Source organism: Moschus berezovskii, chromosome 2, assembly GCF_049115385.1.
Source record: "Moschus berezovskii isolate FMDL1 chromosome 2, NW_MosBer_1.0, whole genome shotgun sequence".
NCBI lineage: Eukaryota > Metazoa > Chordata > Mammalia > Artiodactyla > Moschidae > Moschus > Moschus berezovskii.
The window spans coordinates 104,645,031-104,660,546 of record NC_142461.1 but is presented as its reverse complement, the minus strand read 5'-3'; the positions used below and the strand labels follow the sequence as shown (position 1 = coordinate 104,660,546).

At 35.4% G+C, this 15,516-nt stretch overlaps 1 protein-coding gene across 4 annotated transcripts in view; it reads left to right on the top strand.

Moving 5' to 3' along the window:
* KCNH7 (potassium voltage-gated channel subfamily H member 7) overlaps positions 1 to 15,516 on the top strand; it is a 551,616-nt gene that overhangs the window by 484,328 nt on the left and 51,772 nt on the right. For all 4 annotated transcript variants that reach the window (XM_088829781.1, XM_088829779.1, XM_088829780.1 and 1 more), the window contains one exon: positions 11,106 to 11,505. In XM_088829781.1, the coding sequence (XP_088685907.1) occupies positions 11,106 to 11,505 (400 nt within the window). The remainder of the gene's footprint in view (positions 1 to 11,105; positions 11,506 to 15,516) is intronic.

Below are 15,516 nucleotides of genomic sequence, written 5' to 3'. Positions count from 1 at the left end.
CAATTTTATCTGCTTTTGCTTTGACGATTACAGTTTCAAGTAAACTTTAATAAGAATTGCTTCATTATTTTTTTCATTTCCAGGAGAGGGTATGGTAACTCCTTTCTCAAGTAGATTCAGTCTATTAGCATTTACTGGGAACCGCGCTATCTGTTGTAGTTGTTTAGTCGATAAGTCGTGTGTAACTCTGCGACCCCGTGGACTGTAGCCCATGCAGCTCCTCTGTCCATGGGATTTCCCAGGCAAGAATACTGGAGTGGGTTGCCATTTCTGAGTTTATAGGAAAGAGTGAGAAAAGACCCTTAGAGTATTATCTGATGGCAACTTTAATATTACTATGTACAGGAGGACATGTGAGCATGAAGGGGAGGTTTTTGATTACCAGTGGGAGTTTTCCAGGTAGAAGGGTCAGGCTAGTTAGAAGGGAAGCCCATTAGAGGCATGAAGGTACAAGGTGTTTGTTCCCAGCCCTATCAGAACCAATATAACAGATATTTTTAATGACCCTTTCTACTATTGTTAAATAAAAGTCATAGATAATATAGCCTTCTTACATGCATAATTTCATAAATATATAATACCCATCTTTAATATAAAGGAAAAACAGAAGAAATGTTCATTACAAAATACCTAGTTGATTATGTAAATGCTTCAGGCATGTCTGCATAAAAAGATACAGCGAAGTTATCAGATGCTTGTTGTTCAGTTGCTAGGTCATGTCCAACTCTTCATGACCCCATGGACTGCAGCATGCCAGGCTTCCCTGTCCCTCTCTATCTCCCAGAGTTTGCCCAAGTTCATGTCCACTGAATCCGTGATGCCTTCCACACATCTCATTCTCTTTCACCATCTTCACCTTCTGCCTTCAATCTTTCCCAGGATCGGTGTCTTTTCCAATGAGTCAGTTGTTTGCATCAGGTGCCCAAAGTATTAGAGCTTCAGCAACAGTCCTTCCAAAGAGTATTCAAGGTTGATTTCCTTTAAGGTTGATTGGTTTGATCTCCTTGCTTTCCAAGGAACTCTCGAGAGTCTTCTCCAGCACCAAGGTTTGAAAGTATCAGTTCTTTGGTGTTCTGCCTTCTTTATTGTTCATCTCTCACATGTCTGTACATGACTATGAGAAAGACCATAGCCTTGACAATATGAACCTTTGTAAGCAAAATGATATATTTGCTTTTTAACACATGTCTAGATTTGTCATAGCTTTCCTATCAGGAGGCAGTGGTCTTCTAATTTCATGTTTGTACCTAGTGATAATGAGGAAGCCCATAATTAAATAATAAATTAAATATTAAACAGGATAGTGTTAGTTTTCTTTAAATTTGCATTTTAATAAAGGATTTCATAGCTATGTATGTATATTGCATACAGATATATACATGCATTTATATAGATAATAGAAAAGTTTATCTGCATATAATAATATTTATATACCTAAGAACACTGATAACTACAAATGTTGACTGATATAGCTGTGCTGTATGCCATATATGTAACATACAAACAACACAAGATCTATTGTTGGACTGCAAGGAGATCCAACCAGTCCATCCTAAAGGAGACCAGTCCTGGGTGTTCATTGGAAAGACTGATGCTGAGGCTGAAACTCCAATACTTTGGCCACCTCATGCGAAGGGTTGACTCATTGGAAAAGACCCTGATGCTGGGAGGGATTGGGGGCGGGAGGAGAAGGGGACGACAGAGAATGAGATGGCTGGATGGCATCACTGACTTGATGGACATGAGTTTGAGTGAACTCCAAAAGGTGGTGATGGACAGGGAGGCCTGGCGTGCTGCGATTCATGGGGTCGCAAAGAGTCAGAAACAACTGAGCGACTGAACTGAACTGAACTGAATGATTATCACTGAAAATGAATAGTGCCAGTAATGGGGCTTGCCGGTGTCATTAATATCTTCCTAATGCTAATGCCATTCAGACATCAAGGAAAAATTCTCTATTTCTTAATTTTTGCATTATCAAACATCATAGCATCCTTAGCAAATTACCTCAATATCATTGATGCAAAGGAACAATATTACTCAGTTCAGTTCAGTCACACAGTTGTGTACAACTATTTGCACCCCATGGACTGCAGCACACCAGGCTTCCGTGTCCATCACCAGTTCCTGGAGATTGCTCAAACACATGTGCATCCAGTCAGTGATGCCATCCAACCATCTCATCTTCTGTTGTTCCCTTCTCCTCCTGCCTTCAATCTTTCCCAGCATCAGGGTCTTTTCAAATGAGTCAGTTCTTCGTGTCAGGTGGCCAAAGTATTGGAGTTTCAGCTTCAACATCAGTCCTTCCAATGAATATTCAGGACTGATTTCCTTTAGGATGGACTGGTTGGATCTCCTTGTAGTCCAAGAGACTCTCAGGAGTCTTATCCAACACCACAGTTCAAAAGCATCAATTCTTCAGCGCTTAGCTTTCTTTATAGTCCAACCCTCACATCCATACATGACCACTGGAAAAAGCAATGCTTTGACTAGATGGACCTTTGTTGGAAACTAATGTCTCTGCTTTTTAATATGCTGTCTAGGTTGGTCATAGCTTTTCTTCCAAGCAGCAAGTGGCTTTTAATTTCATGGCTGTAGTCACCATCTGCAGTGATTGTGGAGCCCAGGAAAATAAAGTCTCTCACTGTTTCCACTGCTTTCTCATGTATTTGCCATGAAGTGGTGGGACCAGATGCCATGATCTTAGTTTTTTGAATATTGAGTTTTAAGCTAGCTTTTTCACTGTCCTCTTTCACTTTCATCAATAGGCTCCTTAGTTTCTCTTTGCTTTCTGCCATAAAGGTGGTGTCATCTGCATATCTGAGGTTATTGATATTTCTCCCTGCTATCTTGATTTCAACTAGTGCTTCATCCAGCCCAGCATTTCACATGATGTACTCTGCATGTAAGTTAAATAAGCAGGGTGACAATATACAGCCTTGATGTACTCCTTTCCCAATTTGGAACCAGTGCATTCTTCCATGCCTAGTTCTAACTGTTCCTTCTTGACCTGAATACAGATTTCTCAGGTAGCAGGTCAGGTGGTCTGGTATTCCCATAGCTTGAAGAATTTTTCAGTTTGTTGTGATCCACACAGTCATTAAAGCCGAAATATATGTTTTTCTGGAACTCTTTTGCATTTTAGTTGATCCAACAGATGTTGGCAATTTGATCTCTCATTCTCTGCCTTTTCTAAATCCATCTTGAACATCTGGACATTCTCAGTTCACGTAATGTTAAAGCCTTCCTTGGAGAGCTTCGAGCATTAATTTGCTAGCATGTGAGATGAGTGCAATTGTGTGTTAGTTTCTACATTTTTTGCCATGCTTCTCTTTGGAATTGGGATAAAAATTGACATTTTCCAGTCCTGTGACCACTGCTGAGTTTTCCAAATCTTCTGGCCTATTGAGTGCAGAACTTTCACAGCATCATCTTTCAGGATTTGGAATAGCTCAACTGGAATTCCATCACCTCCACTAGCTTTGTTTGTAGTGGTGCTTCCTAAGGCCCACTTGACTTCACATTCCAGGATGTCTGGCTCTAGAGGAGTGATTACATCATCGTGATTATCTGTATCGTGAAGATCTTTTTTGTGCAGTTCTTCTGTGTATTCTTGCCACCTCTTCTTAATATCTTCTGCTTCTGTTAGGTCCATACCATTTCTGTCCTTTATCGAGCCCATCTTTGCATGAAATGTTCCCTTCTTATCTCTAATTTTCTTGAAGAGATCTCTAGTCTTTCCCGTTCTATTGTTTCCCTCTGTTTCTCTGCATTGATCTCTTAGGAAGGTTTTCTTATCTCTCTTTGCTGTTCTTTGGAACTCTGCATTCAGATGGGTATATTTTTCCTTTTCTCCTTTGCCTTTAGCTTCTCTTCTTTTTCAGCTGTTTGTGAGGCCTCCTCAGACAACCATCTTGCCTTTTTGCATTTCTGTTTTGGGGGATGGTCTTGATTACTGCCTCGTGTACAATGTCACAAACTTCCGCCCATAGTTCTTCAGGCACTCTATCAGATCTAATCCCTTGAATCTATTTGTTACTTCCACTGTATAATCATAAAGGATTTGATTCATGTCATACCCAAATGGTCCAGTGGTTTTCCCTACTTTCTTCAATTTAAGTCTGAATTTTGCAATAAGAGTTTATGATCAGAGCCACAGTCAACTCCCAGTCTTGTTTTTGCTGACTCTATAGAGCTTCTCCATTTTTGGCTGTGAAGAATATAATCCATCTGACTTTGGTCTTGTCCATCTGGTGATGTCCATATGTAGAGTCTTCTCTTGTGTTGTTGGAAGAGGGTGTTTGCTATGACCAGTGTGTTTTCTTGGTAAAACTCTGTTATTCTTTGACCTGCTTCATTTTGTATTCCAAGGCCAAATTTGCCTGCTATTCCAGGTATCTCTTGACTTCCTACTTTTGCATTCCAGTCTTCTATGATGAAAAAGACATCTTTTTGAGGTGTTAGTTCTAGAAGGTCTTGTAGGTCTTCATAGAACCATTCAACTTCAGCTTCTTCAGCATTACTTTTGGGGGCATAGACTTGGATTACTGTGATATGAAAGGTTTGCCTTGGAAACGAACAGAGATCATTCTGTCATTTTTGAGATTGCACCCAGATACTGCATTCTGGACTTTTTTGTTGACTGTGATGGCTACTCCCATTTTTTCTAAGGGATTCTTTCCCACAGTAGTAGACATAATGGTCATCTGAATTAAATTCACCCATTCCATCCATTTTAGATCACTGATTCCTAAAATGTCAGTGTTCACTCTTGTCATCTCCTGTTTGACCACTTCCAATTTACCTTGATTCATGGACCTAATATTCCATGTTTCTATGCAATATTATATGTATAGCATTGGACTTTATTTCCATCACTAGTCACATCCTCAACTGAGCATTGTTTTCACTTTGGCTCTGTCTCTTCAATTTTCTGGAGTTATTTCAACAACAATATTATTGGTTGTCTCCAAAAAGTCAACTTTTCATTATCTGCTTCAAATGTTTCCATAGTTTACTTCTCTGTGTTAAATGTTATATCACAGATGTTAATAGTTAGACTCTAGAATTCTCTGTTTAGTTACATGCTTCATTAAACTCTTACTCCCCTGAAAATTTGTAGTAGTATTTTGATTAATTAATTGACCTCTCCCCTTTCACACTTCACTGTTATTTTTCGTGAATTCTGAATGCAGGCAAGGCCTTTTGACAGGTAGTTTTAATAGAGAGGAGGAGTTTCTGCTCACTTTGATATGTTGCTTCATTAGTGTGATAGATAAATCATGGAATGGTTACAAGGGAAAGCAAAGCAAGCCTCTGTTATAGAAACTTTGATCATTTTGTCAGTATTCTTTCTGAACCCGACCTTTACAGTAGTTGTCATCAGTTTGTTTGAAATGAATTTCTAAAACATTAGACATCCTCACGTTCAAATTGAAATAACAATGAACATTTTGCAGGCCTGCATGTTTATATGTGTCTAAACATAAAGTAACTATGTCTCTCATTAGGTAGTTTTTAGGAATTAAGGCAGAAGTTTCAACTGATTGTATTTGAGGTTACTGGTCATGTTTCTAAAAGTCTGTGGCATGACAATTAAGAGACAAAGAATCTACAATGGAATAATTCTTGAACTAAGGAATACTAAGAGTATTCCATCAATAAATTTTGCATTAAGTTCTTCACTTATCCATTCACTAACTAAAGTTTGCTGAAGACAAAATAAGTTTTTCTTAAATGTTTCCAGAACAAGCCAAATTCCAAATATAAAAATATAACATAATATGCATAATTGTTTATTTACTGCAGCATTTGCCTCCTACTATTTAGAATCATTTGATGATCAGTTTTCTGATCAGTTTACGATAACTAAAGAGAAAGTAAGTTCAAAATGCAGCAAAATAGAATGTTAATTTTAAAACAAAATAAAAATATAAGTATCTCGAGAGTAAAGGATGTTAAATATGTTAAAGATTGTAAAATGTTCTCTTTAAAAGCCTGTTTGTTGAGAAATTTATGAGGTTTGGTATCAATGAGGAAAGGCTAAGCTAGGTGCCCCCCCCATGAGTTTTTACACACTCAAAATACAGCTCTTTGATTGTATTAGTGAATGTGTTTTAGAGATATTAAAATAATATGACTCAAGCTGAACAAAAAAAATAAAGCTTAGTTTCAGTATTATTGTGTTTTATTGGGCAATTTATTGAATGATGTTTGCAAGTACTAGAACTTAAAGGGAATAGAAATGAAATCTTAAACAAAACATGAGTGTGGAATTATGAAATTTATTACTCATTAAGTGTTCCCTTTCCTCATTGTGTGTGCTGGTCGCTTAGTCATGTCCAACTCTTTGGGATCCCATTGACTGTAGCCCACCAGGCTCCTCTGTCCATGGAATTCTCCAGGCAAGAGTACTGGAGTGGGTTGCCAGTTCCTTCTCAGGGAATTTTCCCAACCCAGGGATCATACACAGGTCTCCTGCATTGCAGGCAGATTCTTTACCATCTGAACCACCAGGAACCCCCTTTTCCCATTTGAAACCAAATATTATGCTTCCCAGATTATGCAGGTAAAGAATCCGCCTATAATGCACGAGACTCAGATTCAGTCCCTGGGTCAGGAAGATCCCCTGGAGGAGGAAATAGCAACCCACTCCAGTGTTCTTGCCTGTAGAATCCCATGGACAGGGGAGCCTGGTGGGCTACAGTCCAAGGGTTATAAAGAATTGGACACAACTGTACGACTAAAAATATACATCACTTGATAAACAGGACAGAATGATGGATTAAGTAGAAAGTTTCAGTGACATTCATCTAACAGCCAGCAGCCAGAACCAAAGATCACATATTTACATTTTCTCATTCATAAAAGAAAAATTCTATCTACTTACGATAGGCAAGGATTGTAGAGATTAAACCCTGAAATAAAGTATTTTAAATGTAAGATTTTTTAAAATGCTTACTAAAGAGAATTATTTTTTAAAATTGTTTTGAAAAATTCTCAATCATGAGATTTCCTCCTATTGATGATGCTTTCTCAGTTTAACTGTAGCCAGACTTATTCATAAGTAGAGAGTTGTTAAATACTTCACCTATTTTAATTTTTAAAAAAAAACATTGCTTTTCTTCAAAAATAATTCTGTTTACATTAAGAGAGAATGCCTGAACTACTGTAAAATATCTAGTAGAAAAAAATCTCATAGTTTTTTTTTAGTCTGGGCCTGTTAGCTAACATATTGACAAAATTGTAGATGTTTAAAGTATATATTCTTAATATAAAATTCCATTAAGAAAGTTGTACTTAATAAGGGAAAGTAGCTTTTACCTCAATGTTAAAAAAAAAAGTATCTGGGGCTTTAATAAACTATGGATGTGGGTACATTTTTTAAAAAACTGAAATTGGATGATATTCATCAGCTACTCAGAAATTTGAGAAATTAAATTTCCAGGGAAAGAATCATTTTACATTTTTAAAAAATTGTGATGTAAGTCTTAAGATGGTCGTTTTTACTGTGGTATTCAGGCAAAAAGAGTTTGAGATGTCGTTCAGTCAGGGTAAAGGAGTTGAATTCTGAACTGGCATAGGTACTGTTGAGGTGGAAAATTGACTTATTAAAGTTTATTATATCTCTTTTGCTATATATTAATAGACAGTACTGGAAAACAATGGACCTTGCTTTGACCTACTGCAAAACAGTTCACCTCTTTCTAGATCTTATTTATTGTCTTTCTGTCTTTATATTACATCATAATGATTACTCTTACCTCTAGTGAGCTTTTATATGCTTTTCACTCTCTACCAAAAGTAACAATAAACAAAGAATATTTTTCTAAAACCAGTGAAAAATTCAAGAAATACCACCTAAGAGAAACTTCTTTACCTCTACTGTTTTAAAAGTTCTTGTCATTAGTTTCAAGATAGTTTTATTTCTATTTTCAAAAGTTGAAAAAACACCCACTAAGGTAGATTTTCATAGTATGTCTGGGTATTACATGAACTTACATATACTGTGAGATAACTATGAATTCTGGAAATATTCTAATCAGCCCCAAACTACCAATTATAAGATAATTGTTGGTCCCATTTTTGACTTGCAGATAATACAAAGATAGTTCATTGAACTAAACAATGAAAACTAATAGCCTGACAAATCAGAAAGAAGAGATTGATCTTTTTTTTTTTTTTTTGCCCATTTTTTCTGAGATTTTGGTGCAGTCACTTCTCTTGATTGTATTATCTGGGGTGGAACACCTTAAATCTTTAAAGAGATATTTAAAGAAAGAAAAAAGAGTTATTGCTAGCCTAAGAGTCATCTACAAGGTGTGCTGTACACAGCTGTAACTAAGGAAGAATGCCCAGGCATTCTGATAACCACAGAAAAGTCATCTGTTACTTGGTACAAGTTATAGAATCAAGAGAGAATGGCTTTGACTGTTGAATCAATACTCTGTCACCCTTAAGATGCAACTGAAAGTACTCTCTACCCCCAACACTTTCCCTCTTCCCCTCCCTCTTCTCCTCCTCCTTCTGCAGTCCCTTTGTGTCAGCTCCTTTGGGACTTTATCATGTACCTTACTTTTTCAGCTTTTCTGGTACAGAAAATATGTCACTTGTGTGTTATTATATTTATTTACCTTCTCAGGAAACTTACTGTCATCTAGATTTCACCTCATTTTGACATAATTTAGAAGAAACACCAGAGGTTTCTTTTGAGAGGAGGGCAAAAAGGAAGTGGCATATACAGCAGATGTGATTCCTTTCCTTTTCATAACATCATTTCGCTCTACCATCTTTGTAGCCAAAAGAGTTGTTAGTACTTTTTATCACAATATGTTGTTAAAACAGCTCATTTATTCTGAAGCATTTCACTTTATTAACAAAATACCTATACAAATTTCATTATATTTCGTTTGAGTTTCAGAAATTGCTCCCAAAAAAAAAGCAGTTTTGAACAATAACCCTCAAATATTTCTGATTTCTCCACAGAAGTAAATAAGAATCAAAACTGGAGGGAAAATAAATGTGCAAACTTAAGCTCTGAAGTGTAGAAATGGAGTTACACTGAAACAGGTTGATTTCTGTTAGAGTCTGAGCAGTCAGTGCATTTAGATGATAGTCTTGTCTTTAAAAATCCCTGCAGTTTCCCAGGGGCGCTCAAAGACCAGTGTTCAAAAGCTTCCATTCGAAATTCCTGATATCAGAGTAACAAGTTTGGGAAATATGTAGCTCTAACAAACCATTTTACAATACAAAGTTACCGCTTAGTGATGGAAACAAAAGTATATGAGATATCAAAATAAAAACACAACTACAATGTACTGGGTATTACCTACAATGCTAGAAGAAGGCATTATTATGGCCATTTACAAAGAAGAAATTGACGCTTAAAGATTAAATAAGTAAATTGTCTGTGGTGACACACTGTTATGGAAGCAGAATTTCAAACCTAAGTTTGTTCCAAAGTTCTAACTCATAACTGCTACACTGAAACTTTGATAATACAAATAGTAGAAAATTGTCTTTTCTCCCAGGAACCCACCTCATACTCATTCAAATTCACCATTCATTCACTGAAGAGAAATAATTTTAAATTCGTGTTGAAAAAACACTGTTTCCCTTACTACGCCCTAAAAGATAATAACTCAGTTTTGGGAACAGAGAAGACTCACCTCTCCTCCCATTCCTAAGTGAGAAATGACCAGAATCCAAATTGTAACAAGACCGTCACAACTACACAAATTTCTTTCTAGAAGATTCAAATACTAACTGAAAAGAATTCGGGGGAGACAGAAATCTTTCCTTCCCTTGTGACCACTCTATCATAAGGAAAAAAAAAAACTGTAACCCTGATTTTAGAATGTTTATGAAAGTATTTTCTTGATATTTAGAGCCCTTTTCTCACCAAATCAATATGAAGATATAGGGTGATAGTTCTGCCACATGCTATTTCTTTAATTAAAATATGTGTTCTTAACAAAGATGATGTACTTGGAGAAATAAACACCAACAATGAACACATAAAATGACTCAATAATTGATTGGTAAATACCATGTAACATGGAATAATTATATACCCTGTGAATTAATAGTACTTATAGTTGACATTATTTAGGAAACCTAAGAAATGAACTTGCAATTTGTACTTTTCAGTTCAGTTCAGTTCAGTTCAGTCGCTCAGTCGTGTCCAACTCTCTGCGACCCCATCAGATTTCAAATCCAAACAACCAATTAAGTATCCTGTTATTATTTAGAAGTGTCCTATCTTTAGATACCTGGTCAATAATAGACATGCAATTAGTTACACATATCACATCCCAAAGCAAAATATATAATATTGTTGGGATATCAAGAAACAATTTATTGATTCAACACATTTAAAAAGGAAAAACTGAATCTAAATATAGTACTTAATGCATGCATGCAATCATCCAATAAGTTTCCCAGTTATCTGCTTTACTAGCTCCTCATTGAAACCCTTCTAAACTCTAATGTCAGCTTGTCAGCAAGATTCTCTTTGGCCTTCCTTTCTAAAATGGTTCTCATCCCAACCCAAGCTCCTGAACACCCTCTATCATATCTCTCTGTTTTTATTATCATTGTCACACTTTTCACTCTCTGAAATGATCTTATTATTTGTTTTAAAAATATTTTTATCTCCTCAATAGACAGTGACCCTTGTTTCTCTTTATAAAAAGTGACACTTTGTCTAATAAATAAATATCTTTTTCTACTATAAAAATGACCAGGTCCATTTGCTCAACATTATAATCCCGCTTGCTAGGCCCAGCAGTAATACACTGGGATGTTTGTCAGTGAATCAATGATTTACTGAGTACCCATTGTGTGCCAGGCAAATGGTTAAAGTGCGAAACAAAGCATGGTCTCTGTCCCAAAAGTATTACATGCCAAGATACTGAATTAATGTACCATACACTTTCAAAGTATTTTCCAAAACAAATGTCAAAAAAAATTAAAAAACTAACCTTGATGTTTAATTCAAATATGCAGTTATATTTTTGTAACCTATTTCTACTTACTTTGCTACACAGGAACACACACTGAATTGTTTACCAACTGTTTCTGATCATGCACATTTATTTCCACAGACAACAACATTAATTGGTCTTTTGAAGACAGCTCGACTCCTTCGTCTTGTGAGAGTGGCCCGAAAACTTGATCGATACTCAGAATATGGGGCTGCAGTTCTAATGCTCTTAATGTGCATATTCGCCCTGATTGCTCACTGGCTGGCTTGCATTTGGTATGCCATTGGGAATGTAGAAAGGCCCTACCTGACTGACAAAATCGGCTGGTTGGATTCCTTAGGACAACAAATTGGGAAACGTTACAATGACAGTGACTCAAGTTCTGGACCATCCATTAAAGATAAATACGTCACAGCACTTTATTTTACCTTCAGCAGTTTAACGAGTGTGGGATTTGGGAATGTGTCTCCTAACACCAATTCGGAGAAAATCTTTTCGATTTGTGTTATGTTGATTGGCTGTAAGTAGATTTCTCTTTTGTTATCTATTAGGATAAAATAATAGTACAAAATCAAGGTCTCTGAGACATTTAGAAGAAGGCAAAGAAAAAATTATAGAAAATTGTAGAGATAATGGGATTAAATATATGGGTATTTTATTTTATCAAATCTGATTCTCTCTGTGAGGGGAGACACCAAAGATCTTGCATGACCTCAGGAAACTATGAGCATAAAACTAGAGTGACATCGTCCTTGGGATTCAGGAATTGAGACTTGAAGTCCACTTTTACTGATGCAAAAATGTATCTGTAATTTATTACTAATGGTTCTGTTCTGTAATATTTCAAGCTGAGACCAGACTAGAATAGGAAGGACTCTTTTACATTATATAACTACATATACAGACATTGGTAGATAGATATAGATATGTAAAATCACCCTACTAAGTGATTGCCCTTTACCTTATAATGGGTAATTAAGTGAGCATCATTTATAAGTTATAGTCTTTAGAATAAGAAAAAAAACTGTGTAAAACTAAATATATTTTAATATTTATTTTAAAAAATCACACTTTGGAACCACTAAAAATAACCTTGTTTATACCAGGCAGCAACTGACAAAAAAGCATGATGGATTTTTAAAGTTTGAAAAAGAGCATCATCCTTAGATTGCATACAAATTTGAAAATAGATCCAGAGAGTCAATTTTTTTGAGTGTTAATATATTCAGTAGTAAAATGTGCTAGGTAAGCTTTATTTATGAAACTTAAATAGATTCATATTAGTATATTGTTTATTGATTCAAATAGTTTAGGGTTCACTGTATTTAAAATACGGACTGCAGCCTACCAGGCTGCTCCATCCATGGGATTTTCTAGGCAAGAGTACTGGAGTGGCTTGCCATTGCCTTCTCCGAAGTATTTAAAATTTACTTTTCATATGTATGCCTTGTGTTTATATTTTAGTAAGATTGTATAGGCAAATAACATTATATTTAAATAACTTAAAATATTCTGAAAATTCAGGCTAAGTCTTGCTACAAACCAAAAAGCTGAATTACATTCAGAAGGAAATGGAAGTGGAGCCCGCTGGAAAAAATAGAAAAATTCATTCCAGAGAAACTGAATCTTACAGCAAAACACAGCCCCAACCATTCTGTGATTGCAACTGCTAGTAAATACTTTATAGTGGCTATCAATTTTAGTGGCATTGGTAACAAAGAAAAGAAAAAAAGTATCTTTTAAATTATTTATACACAGATATAGAAATATATATATATATATATGCTCTTTTTAAAAGAAAGCAGGACCTGAATCTTGAAACTGAATTTGCAAGGAAGAATTTTTTAAGAGCTGTGCCATGCTAAGTTGCTTCAGTCCATGTCCGGCTCTGTGTGACACTATGAACTGTAGCCCGCCAGGCTCCTCTGTCCATGGGATTCTCCAGGCAAGAATACTGGAGTGGATTGCTAGTCCCTTCTCCAGGGGATCTTCCCCACCCAGAGATCGAACTTTCTAACCCGCATTGGCCTGGGGGTTTGATACTACTAGCGCCACGTGGGAAGCCCTTTTTAAGAGCACTGAAGTTTAACATCTTCACCCCATAGGAATCCTTACCTCTTGTGAGGATTAAGTGAAATGCATGGTACTATTTATCATGTAAATTATTTTAAATTAGAGAACTCAGTTCTTTACTTGCTCTGTGGTGATGGTGGTTTAGTCGCTTGTGACAACATGGACTGTAGCCAGCCAGGCTCATCTGTCCCAACATCCAATCCTTAAATCAGGAAATTACTGTCAGTTTTTCTTCTTCCTTGCTTTGTGTCTTTTCCCTTTCTTTTTTCTTTCTTTTCTTCCTCCCTCCCTCTCTACTTCCCTTCCTTCCTTCCTGTATTTTTGCCTTTTTGAATGTGACATTATGCTATTTCTATTGATTGTTTAGGAAGAATATTTGTTTCCTGCAGTGGAATTCTTTTAAGAAAAAACACTCTAGTTAATCGGGTTGACTAAGATATATCCATATCCCACATAATATCTTTTATTTGAATAACAGACTTGCTTCTACAAGACTTAATCAAAATGGGATTATGTAAAGCTTAGCATCACACAGGAAAAAAATTTATACATATTCTTAGAGAATTGGATCATGAGCTATTATGCCATAAAAGGTAAAATAAGATTGGAAACTTAGCAATAATAAGCATGCCTTGAAATTTTCATAGCCATTTAATGTATTTGTGTTTATCTACACATGATATTTTCATTTAGACCCAACTGTATTAAGAAATGATTTAATTTTCTGTATTTAGTTCTATTTTTATACTAAGTACATACCCCTCAATTATATGAGTGGTTTGATTAAACCTAAAAATAAAATATAATATCAAAATATAAATGTAAAATATTGTATGTATACTACTGCAAGTTAACATTGTTACAGTCAGTTATCAAGTTGAACTCTTTTTCCCAAAGCTTCTTTAAAACTAATCTTCATTCTAAAATAAAAATTTTAAGCCAAACAAAGTATTCTGCAATCCCTTTTGCAGCAATACATTTCAAGGAAACTAAAAATTAAAAATTAAAGGCTATCATCTAATTAAATTCAAATAACTCAGATACCTATAGATACATTTTTAAAAACTTCTTTTGCAAAGACAGTCACCAATTTTGCTGCTGAATGTGTACAGAGAATAGTAACCATAGAATTCTTTTTAAAAATATACACAATTCAAAATGAAAAATAAAAGTATAAGTGGAATTAAATAAGTGAGAATATAAGTTAAGATCACATATTTATATCTATTTGTTCTGATATTAATATATAACATATCTTTATTCAAATATTATAGATATAATATACACATTTTATTTTTAAAAACCTATAAACCAGTATATAAAGGCAAATGTATTTCATCTCTGACCTCCTTGACAAACATCTTAGGAGAATTTATTGTTTTTATAATGTGTAAAACAAAGTAACTGGATTTCTGCTTCTAACCATATGGAGAAACTGAAACCTTACAATACTCCTATAACTTCTTTTTTAAATATCAGAAAACTAAACAAAGTATGTAAACATTTGGATTTCATCAAAATTAGTAACTTCAACTTTCCAAAGGACACTGTTAAGAGGAACAAGCAAATGATAGACTAGAAAAAAATACTCTCAATACTTAGATCTAGAAAAAGACTTCCGTTTAGAATATATCAAGAATTCTTACAATTCCATCATAAGAAGACAACTCAAGTTAAAAAAATGAGAAAAAGTTTTAAACAGATATTTCACAAAAGAAGATATGTCAATGGCCAATAAATACATGGAGAGATATTATTAGCTGTCACGGAAATGCAATTAATGCTCTATGATGGTTAAAATAAGACAACACCAAATGTTCGGAAGGTTGTAGAACAGCTGGTATTCTCAAATATTGCTGGTGAGAATGTAAAATCACACCAAATTTGGGAAATAGCTTGGCAGTTCCTTAAACATAACCACCAATATGTGTGCTCAGTGGCTAAACCAGGTCCAACTCTTTGCAACCCCAGTGACTGTATCTCCCCAGGCTTCTCTGTCCATGGGATTTCCCAGGCAAGAATACTGGAGTGGGTTGCCATTACCTTCTCCTGGGGTCTTCCCGACCCAGGGATCAAACCCTAGTCTCCTGCACTGGCAGGCAGATTCTTTACCACTAAGCCACCAGGGAGGTCCAAACATTCCGCACAGATCAGCAATTCTATTTCTAATTCTTTCAAAGGGAAATGAAAATGTATGCCCACACAAAGACTTGTACACAAATGTTCATAACAGTTATATTCATAATAACCAAAAACTAGAAACGGTGAGATTTCATCAACAGAAGAGATAAATGAACTTGGCAGAACCATGTGATGCAAATCTACTCATGATTAGAAAAAAAACAAAGAACAAATTGCTTACACATACAAAACAGAATTTCAAAACTAATATGACTGAAAAAGAAGTCAGACATAGATGAATATGTCCATTATGATTCTATTTATATGAAACTCTAGG